The sequence below is a fragment of the Cucurbita maxima genome, unplaced genomic scaffold (assembly GCF_002738345.1).
Source record: "Cucurbita maxima cultivar Rimu unplaced genomic scaffold, Cmax_1.0 Cma_Scf00033, whole genome shotgun sequence".
Taxonomy (NCBI): Eukaryota; Viridiplantae; Streptophyta; class Magnoliopsida; order Cucurbitales; family Cucurbitaceae; genus Cucurbita; species Cucurbita maxima.
Genome location: NW_019272049.1, coordinates 2422270 through 2435325, shown reverse-complemented (window position 1 = coordinate 2435325; position 13056 = coordinate 2422270). Strand labels below are relative to the sequence as shown.

Sequence of the window (13056 nt, the reverse complement as noted above, 5' to 3'; positions counted from 1 at the left end):
GCCCAGGAGAAAAGATCAACAAGAAAACTTCGTTGAAAGCCCAAAGATGAAGAAGATACACCTACTCTTACACCCTGTGCCAAGCTAATCACATCCTCCATCCATCCAGTCTTCCACACAAGAACCTTCACCCAACCTCTATTGAAGACCATTCACCTACCCTAAGCTATAGTTTCAGTGTTCCACGATAACGGACTCACCATATAGTACACAAGATCTCCCCTGGAATCAGAGCATATAATACACAAGATTTCCCCTGGACTCACCACCATATAATACACAAGATCTCCCCTGGACTCACCATATAATAAACAAGATCTCCCCCGCCGAACTCTAACTCTAAAAGTTTCAAACTAAGACAATGATCCTCGCCAAAAATAAGAAGCCATGTGGCCACAAAATTGCATCACTTTTAGTACTTCCTCGAACTTCCTTCCAAGTTCCTATTTGAACATCAACCACGGATCAGCTGCATGCTCCATACTACCAGGACACTTAGGAGCCTCAAAAGAGAACTACATCTCCTCCTCTAAGTAACCATATATTCTTCCAATCCATTGCTTCCTTCCTTCACCAAATAAGTGAATGAAGATGCAGAATAGGAGGAAGAATTCGCAGAACGATTGTCCCCCTGATTTGGAGCACTGTAGATTCGTGGTAAAATCAGTATCTACCTTATCTTTCTTCTCTTTCGTGGATGATAATCGAAGACCTTGTCCACTAAGGACACTCCACCACCTATGACACACCAATTTTCCCAGGGTTTGAAACCAGCTGAATCTAGATTAATGCTTCAGATGCAACCCACCAACATAAAAATAGATCCTTACCCAAGTAACTGAACCCAATTACAACCTAAGGTTCAACGAAATATTTAACATATTTTCTTTGTAAATTTCCTCAATCTCCACCTTTCCCAATTCACTAGTTCGAAAAACAAACTGCTCTTGTTCAACCCTCACATGAAGGGATTTCCTTCCCCAGACTCTCGTGGAACCCACCTACATCTCATTTTTCAAGAATAAACTCTATGATCCTATGCAGGTTCAATAATAAAATTTCAAAAGAACGGATTAGATTATCGATCATCTTCCCAGTAAAAATTAAAAAGTAATAATAAAGAAAAACAGATATTTTTTAGTTTTCTAGTCTAAATATTGAACAAAAAAGGCCAGATATAAAAAAATGCATGCCTAATTGTGGTCCTTTAATACGGAGAAAAAAATTTCATATGCAGGTGTTCTATTTTGGACAACAATCATATGCCAATCCCTCAGCTACGATAAGGAGAACATTATTAATGGCATAAAGTATAAGATATAACTATTCTACCCTCAGAGTCCATAGAGAAAATGACTGCAAATTTATCAGGAAAAAACTATTTCTTTTATTAAGTTAGAGAATTCATTTTTAATGAGTAAGCAAGTAATCCATATGTTCTTACTCAAACCCACGTGGAGCTATTCGTAAAAGACGTAATGAAGGAGATATAATCTGGAAGAAGTCTTTGTCAGGGGAGACAACACGAACCTGTTTGACACTCAATAAGATCAAGTAGTGGATGATTAAATATATCCCCATAAAAGAACATAATCTTGGCAAGCATGCAAAATAAATTAAAAAAGGACCCCTATGTCATTCTGAAATATCTATTCAGTGCGTCACCTTACACCCAGCAGCAACACTTCTCAAAGCCAATGTGCCAATCACATCATCAGCCTCCACTCCAGGTACCTATCATTGAGTCTAATTAAAGCCAACCACCAGAGAATAACAGGCTAAATAATCAAACAAACAAAAGACATGACTAATTCTAGAAGAAGATTAGAACAGGTTATTGATTGTACATATTGTAGGAAAGAAGTACACAAATTTCATCGAGCTGCTAGTAAAAAGCTGAATGTAACTACTACATCCTTATATGCAAAGCAAATAATCTGGAAGTAATCTAAAAAAAACATATATTTTTTCTCTCTAGTCTCTTCATCCCTCTCTCTCTAAAAATCTGGTAGGCTAACTAAAAAAGCTACGAAAAATTCATTTATTTATCTTAATTGAGGGACTAAGAAACATTTTAATTGTGTATGATGTGGAATTTACGTTTCCTTGTATAGGAGAGACCTATTACAAATATAGAAAAAACCTAATACGAATATGGAAAATAATTAAGACAATAAAGATCAAATATTTGATGATCAATAATTACACTCAAACATTCATAAATAGTAGAAATTCCAACAATTTATTACCTCAATCACCTTTACGGACATGGACTTTATGGATGCCTTTAAGTATTGGAGCCCCTGGACTATGGTATCAGGTGTAGGTGGCCTGTTACTCTTGTATGCAGGGTAACGTGTATGACGAAAAGTGGATCCTACATAGACACAGAAGATAGTGCAATTTAGTTGATAACTAGTTTGAACTAATAGACCATTAATACAAGTAGATTTAAATGTAAATATGGTTTCTTAAATAACAAAAAATAACTAAATTCTCCACTTAATTTGTTGTGCCATGAAAAAAAAAAAAACAGAGCTTACTTAAATGTATTTTCTTATTTGAAAGCCTTCAAAACCTTCTCAAGCTATAAGAGAGTACAAGAATTCAAAGACTACAAAGCGTAAACTCAAAAAAAAAAAAAATTAAAGCATAAATGTAAATTGCAGAAAATAAATACAAAAAGGAAAAAAAAAAAAAAAAAAAAAAACCCCAAGAATTCTGGAATCCTATAAGTTCTNCAATTATTACTACAATGTCACTAGAAGAATGACCATGAAAGAATTTAGACAGAATACCATCGACTATCTCGATGAGCTCAAAACAATCCAACCGAACTGTATACTTCTCTTCAAAACCCCATTTTTTTCTTTCCAACTAGATATATGAAACAATGTCCTGGTAAGCATTAAACCATAAGAATTTGGCCTGATGGGCATATCAGAAACACATAATGTTTGAAGACCATTAAATATTGAATCCTCTCTGAAGACCCAACAACTCAAATTTGAGTTGAGAAAACATAAGGTTTGCTCATGAAAAACAAACATTCACGGCCATTCTCGTGATTAAAGATGAGAGTTCTAAAGATTTTCCTTGAAGAAAGCCAACAAGTGTTAGAAGAATATTACGGTGCATGCTTGATAGCCTAACAAAGATTGCATCTCCACATAGACAAATAGATCATGAGATTGAGTTGTTGCCAGGGGAGAAACTACCCACGAAGAACATGTACTGCATAGTCCTTCCTAAGTTAGTTGAACTCAAAAACAACTCGATAAATTATTGAATGTTCGGTTCATCCAATCGACAAAAGGTCATAGTGGAGCCCTAGTCCTCTTCCAAAGGAAGTAGAATGGAAGTGTTGGCCCATGCATAGAACACCATACTCTAAAAAAGTTCATCAATGACTTATGAGACCAACATCATGGGGCAAAGTATTTCTTGAACCTCTGGACATGAGAGTAAATTACTACCAAATCCGTATGGTGAAGGAGACTAATTGCAAGACAACGCGTCTCATGTAGTACGGGGCTTGTGAGTTTCTTTACATTCCTTATGGCTTTAAAAATGCATCGGCCACCTTATACACATAATGAACCAAGTGTTTCACGAGTATCTTGTGAAGTTTGCTGGTCTAACTGAAAGACATAGTGTCCATAGCTCGCCTATAGAAGATTGTCATATTCACCTATAACTCATCTTTGAGAAGTTGAGAAAAAATCAGTTGTATGAGGAAAGGGGGAAATGTTCCTTTGCATAAGAGTGATCAGCTTTCTGGACCACCCGATCGAATATGGGCAAATTGGTAAATTGAACTCATCCATGGCTGAAAGGTGCTAACTTGCATCACAAAACTGCACTCTTTCCTAGATTATCAATTACTACTGCTTGTTCACTAAAGAATGTTCAAAACAGGGGGGGGCCTTGACAGAGATGCTAAAGAAGAACCCTAATTGGAGTTGGATTCTAAAATATCAAGCCACTTTCGATGGATTTTCACAGAAGGTGCTTAGGATTGCCAACCTAGCCAAATTTTTTTGAAGAGGAGATCCATCAGATTTTGTCTTTGGTGGCATACTCCTCAAGACATATCTCATCACAAACGAATGTCAAAAATTGAATGACGCTGAGAAAAGGTATGTCACTTTTGAGAAAGAGGTGTTAATTGTGGTCCACTGTCTAGGGGACTGAAGGACGATATCTCTAGGGGCCAAGATTGTGGTCAAGACTAACAATAGCTTGATATGCCATTGCTTCAACTAATTGAAGTTATCATCAAAGCAAGCTCAATGGCAAGAAAGTACGTCCATGACAACTCACTCCAACTTCCTGCACATCTCCCGCCTGGCCTCCCTCTATCTTCAAGTGTGCTACCCATGCCCATTCTAACACTAGCTTTTGCAAGGCATACCACATGTATGAAGATCGAGGTTTAATACTAGAATTCAATATCGACCCTTCCCTTGCCTTCATCTAATTTGGGTTCTTTTCCCTTTGTTTGCATGGGCTTTCTTGATTCAGATAGTTTAAGATGATTTTTCTTTTGGGCTTTGTGTTGAAGCGTCTATGGAGCTGTGAAGATAAAAGCTATTTTCCAACAACTCATGTTTCATAGAAATCGATATGGAAAGGGAATTCATTTCTATAGTTTTGATGGTTGTTTAGCATCTTTGTATAGCTCATTTTTTCCTTTTTCAAGCACCTTGGAGATGTATCCAAGCATTCTGTTGTTGTTAGGTTTAGGTAGAATATGTAATGGTTGTTTATGGTTTACGTATAGGCTTTATTCATCATTTGGTTTTGGCTAATCGGGTATGTTGTATTTGTATTTTTTGGTTGGGCAATATATGTTTTTCCAATGAAAGTTATTTACTTTATTCGACTGAAATATTTTATTTTTTTAACTAGATATGAACTTTTCGTTGATTAGTGGAAAAGAAAAAAAAAATTCAAAGATACAAACTTTTGAGGATACACAGTAACTTTTCATCAACTAAGAGCAGTTACTATATATTTTTAATTATCGACGAAAATTCTATGTATTCTTTGTTATTAACCAGAAACAACTTATTTTATATAATGAAAATGAAAATGTTCAAAGGATACAAAATCTCAAAGGGTGAACCAGAAAAACAAAACAATATCTTAAAGTAGATTCAAACGAAGAGAACAACCCAGAAACAAAAAGGACCCATCAAACCAAAGCTCAGCTCTAAAGAAAACTCAACAACAAGTAACCAAAAGATCCAATATAAGAAAAGGTTGGCAAAAATTGTCCTCAAAAAAGGATCTAACAAACCAACTAAGATACTAAGAACAAAAGCCCCAAAACTCAAACTACTTAAAGAGAAAGTAAAGACCAAAAAGAGCTCTCTTGAAACTTAATTAAAAACTAATCTTTAAGATATTGGAGGAATTTTCTATAATTCAAGACCACAAGCTTCAATAAGAGATTGAAATTTGCTGGGGACTAAAGAGGGAGGAAGGAGTGTGTAAACGATGTCAATGTTTCATCTTCCATGATTTAATGTAAACGGTGCAAGTCCAAAGAATTGGAGAAGTCTTTCAAGAAGAGAGCTCCGTTAATGGATGATATTTTGAGGATCTATGACAGTAACATCACCAAATCTAAGAAACGTATTCCCTCTTTTTTATCCTTGAATTCTATTATAGCTAGAAGAAAACCACACAAATCCCTCTTGACTTCTATATGAGCCTTTGTGCAGTCTAACATATAAAGATTTTGTGAATAAATACTCTCAAGACCACCAAAGTTATGGTCGTAGCTTCGAATATGCTATTATCCCAACAGGTTAGAGGCAAGTTTTCGATGGAGATCCATCCACCATAACCTTCAACAAAATTCAGATGACTGTTCTTTTCTCAAGACCATTTTTCAATAAGCAAATGAAAATCACTATGGTCTCCATTTTCCTTCAGACTCTAGAGCCTTGAAGGAGTTTTCACCCTTGAAATTTAGTAATGTCTTCTAAACCATGAAGGGATTAATCAATACAGAGTCCTTAAATGAACTTCCAAAGTATGCTTAATTTCCTTCCAACTGTTGTGAGCAAATAAGCTAGGAACAACAATTAGCTCGTTGAAATTCAACTCACCACTTCTTGGTCTTTTTTAACCCAATAAGAAGAAGGCACCGCTTCAGCAATACTAAAAAGAAACTTTTGAAATCTCAAGACTACAAGTTTCCTTTTTAAAAAAATGTTATAATATAAGATCACAAAATTACATGATGAGGGGTGAACAAAATAAACTCTATAAATAGTTCTCAGAAAAGCCAAAACTCGACAATTTTATTGAAGCTTTAAAAAAATTAATGAAAAAAAAAAGTCTAGTTTTTGTTTTCAAAGAATGAACGAAAAACAACTTAGATTACTCCCATACAAAAGCCATTATACACACCAAAATACTTCAGTTAGAATAGGATTCAAATAAAAGTCGTCTAGATTAAAATGTGTAACCAACAAATATTAATTTCCTTAATTTTAACATGTTAATATCTTTTTACTCTTGTTTTAAAAGAGAAAAAAAAAAAGTCACTATCAACTCTATCGTTCAAAGAAGAAGAACATACCTTTTGCCATGAAATTTTCATTGGATGAATAACAAGTATGACCATATGCATGTCCTGAAAGAAAAGGTTTGTTTTTACCAAAAGGATTAGTTTGTTCTTGGAATTGTGAAATTCCTCAACGCTACCCACCACAATTGGGAAGGGAATTGACACTAAATGCCAAGAAACTCCCATTTTGATAGACAGATACCAATTGAAACTTTACTACAGAAAGTATAAAATCGCCAAGTACTCATTACTATGTCATCAAAATGTACAAGGCCAGCCTTGAAATTAAATAGAAATCACTTATAACTACCAACTAATTTGTCTATTGATCAAAATGCGTTGGAATTTAGTCATCTTTCTGAACTATTCAACTCTTTTTTTATTCTGTCACATCATTTTTATCCAACATCCAAAGTACAATTTAAATGACTAAAGGCACCTCCATGTACTATTTTATTTCTGTCAGCATTGAGTAACAATTAAAGAATGAAGGATGAAAAAGAAAATTCTTGATGGTCAAAAGCTTGACTCTCACATAAATAAGTTCTGATTTTTATGGAGAAAAGAATATTTTATTTCTTCAATATTTGTAAAGGTAATACAAGGTCCTCTTATATTTAGTGAGATCGTCTAAAAAAATATGAAGGAATTATACATAAATATGGATAATAAATATTTCCGATCAATATTTACAATCAGTAGAAAGGAAAATCCACCAATAGATTCTCACTCTACACTAACTTCACACCATTTTAATACCCAGTCTCCTATTTAGCCTCCCAAGTGGTGGAGCAGTTACAAGATCACACGTTAGACTGACATCATTGCCTTCATGCTTGCATCCCCTCTACAACAAGAATCCTCAATCTTGATCTTATCAATTATCATCCACCACCCAAGGGTTGGAAACTTTGAAGCAGTCTTCATTTTAGTTGATCAGTCCTAAAAGTACGTTTTTTTATGATAGAAGGAGGTGCTATTTCATACTCCTTTAGGCCATTTGTTTGCAGTCTTATGAAATATTGGCTAGAGAGAAGAGTTTTTAGGGCGTGGAGAGTTTTTGAAAGAGTTTAGGCCTTGACTAAGTTTAGTGTATCCCTTTGGATTGGATTTCTATAATGTTCTGTATTTAGTTAGCATTCTCTTCACTAGCTTACACTTCTGTATTCTTCTTTTCTTCTCAATGAAAGTCCGCCTTAGTAGTGCAACTCCAAAATAAGCGTGCACTACAATCTAAAATTTAAGGTTTTGGAAGTTTCTTTTCATCTGTTCAATGAAAAAAATGTTTCTTGAGCCTCAATCTCTTTCGTTTATTCAATAAAAAGTTATATTTCTTGTTTAGAAAAAATATATGTATTATCCTAATAATACTTCTAAAGTCCACTTAATAATATTCCAAACATTTTCTCGTATGTTTTCTTTTTTAATAAACAACCAAACTTTCTTTGAGAAAAAATAAAGAAGAAAAAATACGACGACATACAAAAATAAAGGCCACCATAAAAATGGCCCCCACAAAAGATGGAGGCAAACTAAAGAAATGGCCTCCAATCATGTTAAGAAATAGAAATAGAAAATAGAACTGGAAAAGTGTATTATCTTCATTCAGGTTTACCACGTTTAAATAGATACAAATTATTAACTAATACCTAAAAATAGAAAAAAATAATATATCTAACTAAATCTTGTAAATAAATAAAATATACGATTAATCAAATTTATACTAACAACTCCCTAAATATCTCAGATATATTCTAACTAATATATCTCCAAAATATCCTCTCAATACTCCCCCTCAAGTTGGAGAGTGTATGTCGATCACACCCAACTTGTCCTTCAAAAGGTCAAATTGTTGTCTTCCCAGAGCTTTAGTAAAAACATCTGCCAATTGCATTTTGGTCGAAATATAACATGGTTTGATGATTCCAGCTTGTAACTTTTCTCGAACTATATGACAATCTATTTCAATGTGTTTCGTACGTTCGTGAAAAACTGGATTGGCTGCTATATGTAATGCTGCTTGATTATCACAATATAATAATGCTGGTTCGGACAGTGGAACATTCAAGTCTTGAAGAATGTATCTTAACCAAGTTAACTCTAAACAAGTATTTGTCATAGCTCGATACTCGGCTTCTGCTGATGATCTGGACACATTAGTCTGCTTTTTAGACTTCCAAGAAATAATTGAATTTCCAAGGAAAATGCAGAATCCAGAAATAGACCGTCTGGAAGTTCGACAACCACCCCAGTCAGAATCGCAATATGCTTGTAATCTTAAATTGTTTTCAGATGGCAGTAGGAGTCCTTGACCAGGAGTGCCTTTGATGTACCTCAGAACTCGAAGAGCTGCCTCCCAATGTGGTTTTCTTGGTTCATGCATAAATTGGCTAAGCATACGAACTGAATAAGCTATGTCAGGCCTAGTGACAGTCAAATATATTAATCTGCCAATCAACCGTCTGTATTTACTTGGATCGTTCAATTTCTCTCCTTCAGTTAAAGAAAGTTTCAGATTTTGCTCCATAGGAAATTTGTCTGGACGTGCTCGTGTAAGGCCTGTGTCTTGAAGGATGTCTAGAGCATACTTCCTTTGAGACATAAAAATTCCTTTTCTAGACCGAGAAAATTCAATGCCTAGAAAATATTTCAAATTTCCTAAATCTTTGATAAGAAATTTCTGGAGTAAACTAGTCTTGAGATATTGCATTTCTTTGAGATCATTGTCTGTCAACAGAATATCATCAACATAGATTAGAACTGCAGTGAAAGAAGTACCTTTACTCTTGGTAAACAAAGAGTAGTCTGCTTTGGACTGAGTGTAGCCTGCATTTTGTATAGTTGTAGAAAATATGGAGAACCAATTGCGAGAAGCCTATTTTAATCCATAAAGAGATTTATGGAGCCGACATACTGTATTCTCCCCCTGTCGGCGAAGACCTGGTGGTAAAGACATATAAACTTCCTCGTCTAGATTACCATGGAGAAAGGCATTTTGAACATCCAACTGATGGGTGAACCATTTTCGAGCAGCAGCAACAGTGAGTAAGCAATGAAGTGTAGTAAGTTTTGCTGTAGGGGAAAATGTTTCTGTGTAATCAATACCTTCAACCTGAGTGTATCCCTTTGCTACAAGTCGAGCTTTATAACGTTCAACAGAACCATCAGAGTTGTATTTAATTTTGTACACCCAGCGACAACCAATAGCTTTATGACCAGGTGGTAGAGGAACGAGAGACCATGTATGATTACGTTCCAAAGCTGCAATTTCATCATTCATAGCCTGCTGCCATAAAGGGTCGCCAACTGCCTCGTCATAGGTTTTAGGTTCTGTCTGGGATGTAATAAGAGCTAGAAAAGCACGTTGAGTAGGAGAAAAACGAGAGAATGAAAGGTAATGATGAAGGGGATACCTGGTGCCAGTGCCGGGACTTGAGCTAGAGGTTAAATGATTGGCTCCAGAAGACATCTCATAATTCTTATGCCAAGCTGGAGGCTGTTTAGTGCGAGTAGAACGTCGGAGTGGAGCTGATGTATCAGGCGGGATAGGATTGGAATCAGTGGGCAAATCTGGAGAAGGTGGAGGAGACGACGAAGTAGTAGGTGAAGGGATAGGAGGTGAAGGAGGAATGGAAGGTGGAGAATGGGTGCTTAAGTAGGATGGATCATGAAGTGGAACAACAGGAGTCGAAGGAGCTAATGTCGAAGTTTGTGAAGCTGATGAAAAAGGAAAATCATCTTCACAAAATTTAACATCACGGCTGATAAAGAATTTGTGAGATTGCATGTCATACAATTTGTAACCTTTATGACCACAAGGATATCCTACGAAAACACAAGGAATTGCCCGAGGTTCAAATTTTTGCTTAGGATGTACTATAGTTGCATAACATTTACAACCAAAAACTTTAAGATGATGAAATGTAGGTGATCGTTTGTAGAGTGCTTCAAAGGGTGTCTTGTTAGATAACACTGGTGATGGCGTTCTATTTATAAGATAAACAGCCGTTAAAACGCACTCTCCCCAAAAATTAAGTGGAACCTGTGACTGAAAAAGAAGAGACCTAGCTACATTTAGGATATGGCGATGCTTACGTTCTACGACTCCATTTTGTTGTGGAGTATAGACACAAGTGCGCTGAAATTCAATACCACAAGAAGTAAAGAATGGTTGCAAAGATAGGAACTCAGTCCCATTGTCTGATCGAACTATCTTGATAGTAGTATGAAATTGAGTTTGAACAAATTTAACAAAGTTCATTAACAAATGATGTACTTCTGACTTATGTTGCATTAGAAAAACCCAAGTACATCGAGTAAAATCATCAACAATAGTGAGAAAAAAACGCAAACCAGAATGGGTAGGAATTTTATGTGGTCCCCAAACATCACAATGTATCAGATCAAAGGCAGAATGGGTTGTTATTGAACTTCTTGGGAAAGACAACCTAGTTTGTTTTGCTAACGGGCAGATACTACAATTATGAGAATAACTCGCATTATTAAGATGCAATTGATTAGCTAGAAATTTAAAACGAGAAAAAGAAGAATGACCTAGACGTAAATGCCACAAATCAGATGACTGAGATACTTGATGAGCTGAAGATTTGATTGGAGATGAAGAAATATGATAGAGACCTCCAAATTGTTTACCCGAGCCAATCATCTTCCCCGTAGCCAAGTCCTGCATAACACAAGAATCAGGATAGAAGGTGACATAACATTTCAAGTTATTGGTAAGTTTGTTGATCGACATTAGGTTTAAATTGAATGAAGGCACACATAAAACGTTGTTTAACTTAAGGTTAGGGCTAAGGGAAATATTGTCAGTATGTGACACACGTGCTGTCTCTCCATTAGGCAAATTTATTGTAGACATGATGGCAGCCTTTGGATCAGTCATAACAGAAGATTTTGATACTATATGATCCGTAGCTCCACTATCGAGAATCCATGAATTAGAACTCGCAGAGTTAACAGATAATGTAGATATGGGAAACAAACCTGCAACATTGATGTGATTGTCAGAATTACCAGAAGGGTTTTGATTGATTGCAGATAAGGCTTGTGCTATCTGTCGTAATTGCTCAGAAGAAAAATTTGGAATGGAATTAGGTGACTGTTCTCCTGTATTCAACTGTGAAACATCGGCCATATTTGCAGATGATCGGTATCCACGATGATTGTGTTGATTGACTTGTCTTGTCCTTGTAGAATTATTTTTCTGTCGACACCGATCTTCTGTATGTCCCCTTTTATCACAAAACTTACAATGAAACTTAAGAATTCGACACTCATTGATTGTATGACCACTTTTATTGCAGTGTTCACATGATTTGTCCTTGGCGAATTTTGAATATGTTGTTTTCTTCTGCACTGCTGATGCAATCGAGAAATTCTCAGCAGGTTCAGAAGTTACCTGTCGCTGCATCTCTTCTTGTACAAGTAATGAATAAGCTTGCCTCACATTAGGTAATGGAGACATCATCAATATGTTAGATCTCACCGTTTTATAAGACTCGTTGAGCCCCATGAGCAATTGCATCAACTTGTCTTCTTCGCGTTGATCAATATGTATTTGACGTTGATTACACGTAAATGGTGTGCGGTACGCTTCCAGTTCATCCCAGAGTGCTTTGAGCTTGGTGAAATATGTTGACAGTGCCATGGTTCCTTGTGACATCGTTGCTATCGAGTTTTGTATTTGAAAAATTGCTGGAACATTCTTTTGTGAGAATTGATCGCGAAGATCAACCCACACTTGATGAGCTGTCTTGGCGTGAATAATGCTTTTAGGATATCTGCTTCAACAGAATGAGTTAACCAAGATATTATCATACTGTTGCACTGATTCCAGAGTTCGAATTCGGTTGAATTTGCATCTTGGGGCGGTTCCTCAATTGTGCCATCAATGAAGCCAATTTTCTTCTTGGCAATAAGAGCATGCATAACTGATTTACTCCAAGATTGGTAATTTGCTCCATTTAATTTGATTGGAACAAGTGAATATCCTGGCTGATCAGAGTGATGCATATAATAAGGATGTGTTAAATCAACATCCGAAATTTTAAAGCTGGATTTGGCTGAGCCCGCCATAAAGGAAATTTTGATATTTACGATCGATGCTCTGATACCATGTTAAGAAATAGAAATAGAAAATAGAACTGGAAAAGTGTATTATCTTCATTCAGGTTTACCACGTTTAAATAGATACAAATTATTAACTAATACCTAAAAATAGAAAAAAATAATATATCTAACTAATTCTTGTAAATAAATAAAATATAGATATATTCTAACTAATATATCTCCAAAATATCCTCTCAATAAATCAAGTAAAATAAGAGCCAACGGGTATTTACATAACAGCTTAGCTATCAAAACTCACATATAAGGGTCCAAACATCCCTCTCCAAGGTCTCTCGAACTCTCTAAAGACTCTATTCCTCTCCCCCCCCCCCCCCCCCCCCCCC

The 13056-nt window shown here is 35.8% G+C and overlaps 1 protein-coding gene across 1 annotated transcript in view; it reads right to left on the bottom strand.

Annotated features, from left to right (window-relative positions):
- The window catches only part of LOC111467206 (DNA polymerase I, thermostable), a 28338-nt gene that overhangs the window by 7980 nt on the left and 7302 nt on the right, over positions 1 to 13056 (bottom strand). The window contains exons 6-9 of the mRNA XM_023112032.1: positions 6596 to 6649; positions 2250 to 2377; positions 1666 to 1734; positions 1445 to 1530 (exon numbers count right to left, since the gene is read on the bottom strand). Of these exons, the coding sequence (XP_022967800.1) occupies positions 1445 to 1530; positions 1666 to 1734; positions 2250 to 2377; positions 6596 to 6649 (337 nt within the window). The remainder of the gene's footprint in view (positions 1 to 1444; positions 1531 to 1665; positions 1735 to 2249; positions 2378 to 6595; positions 6650 to 13056) is intronic.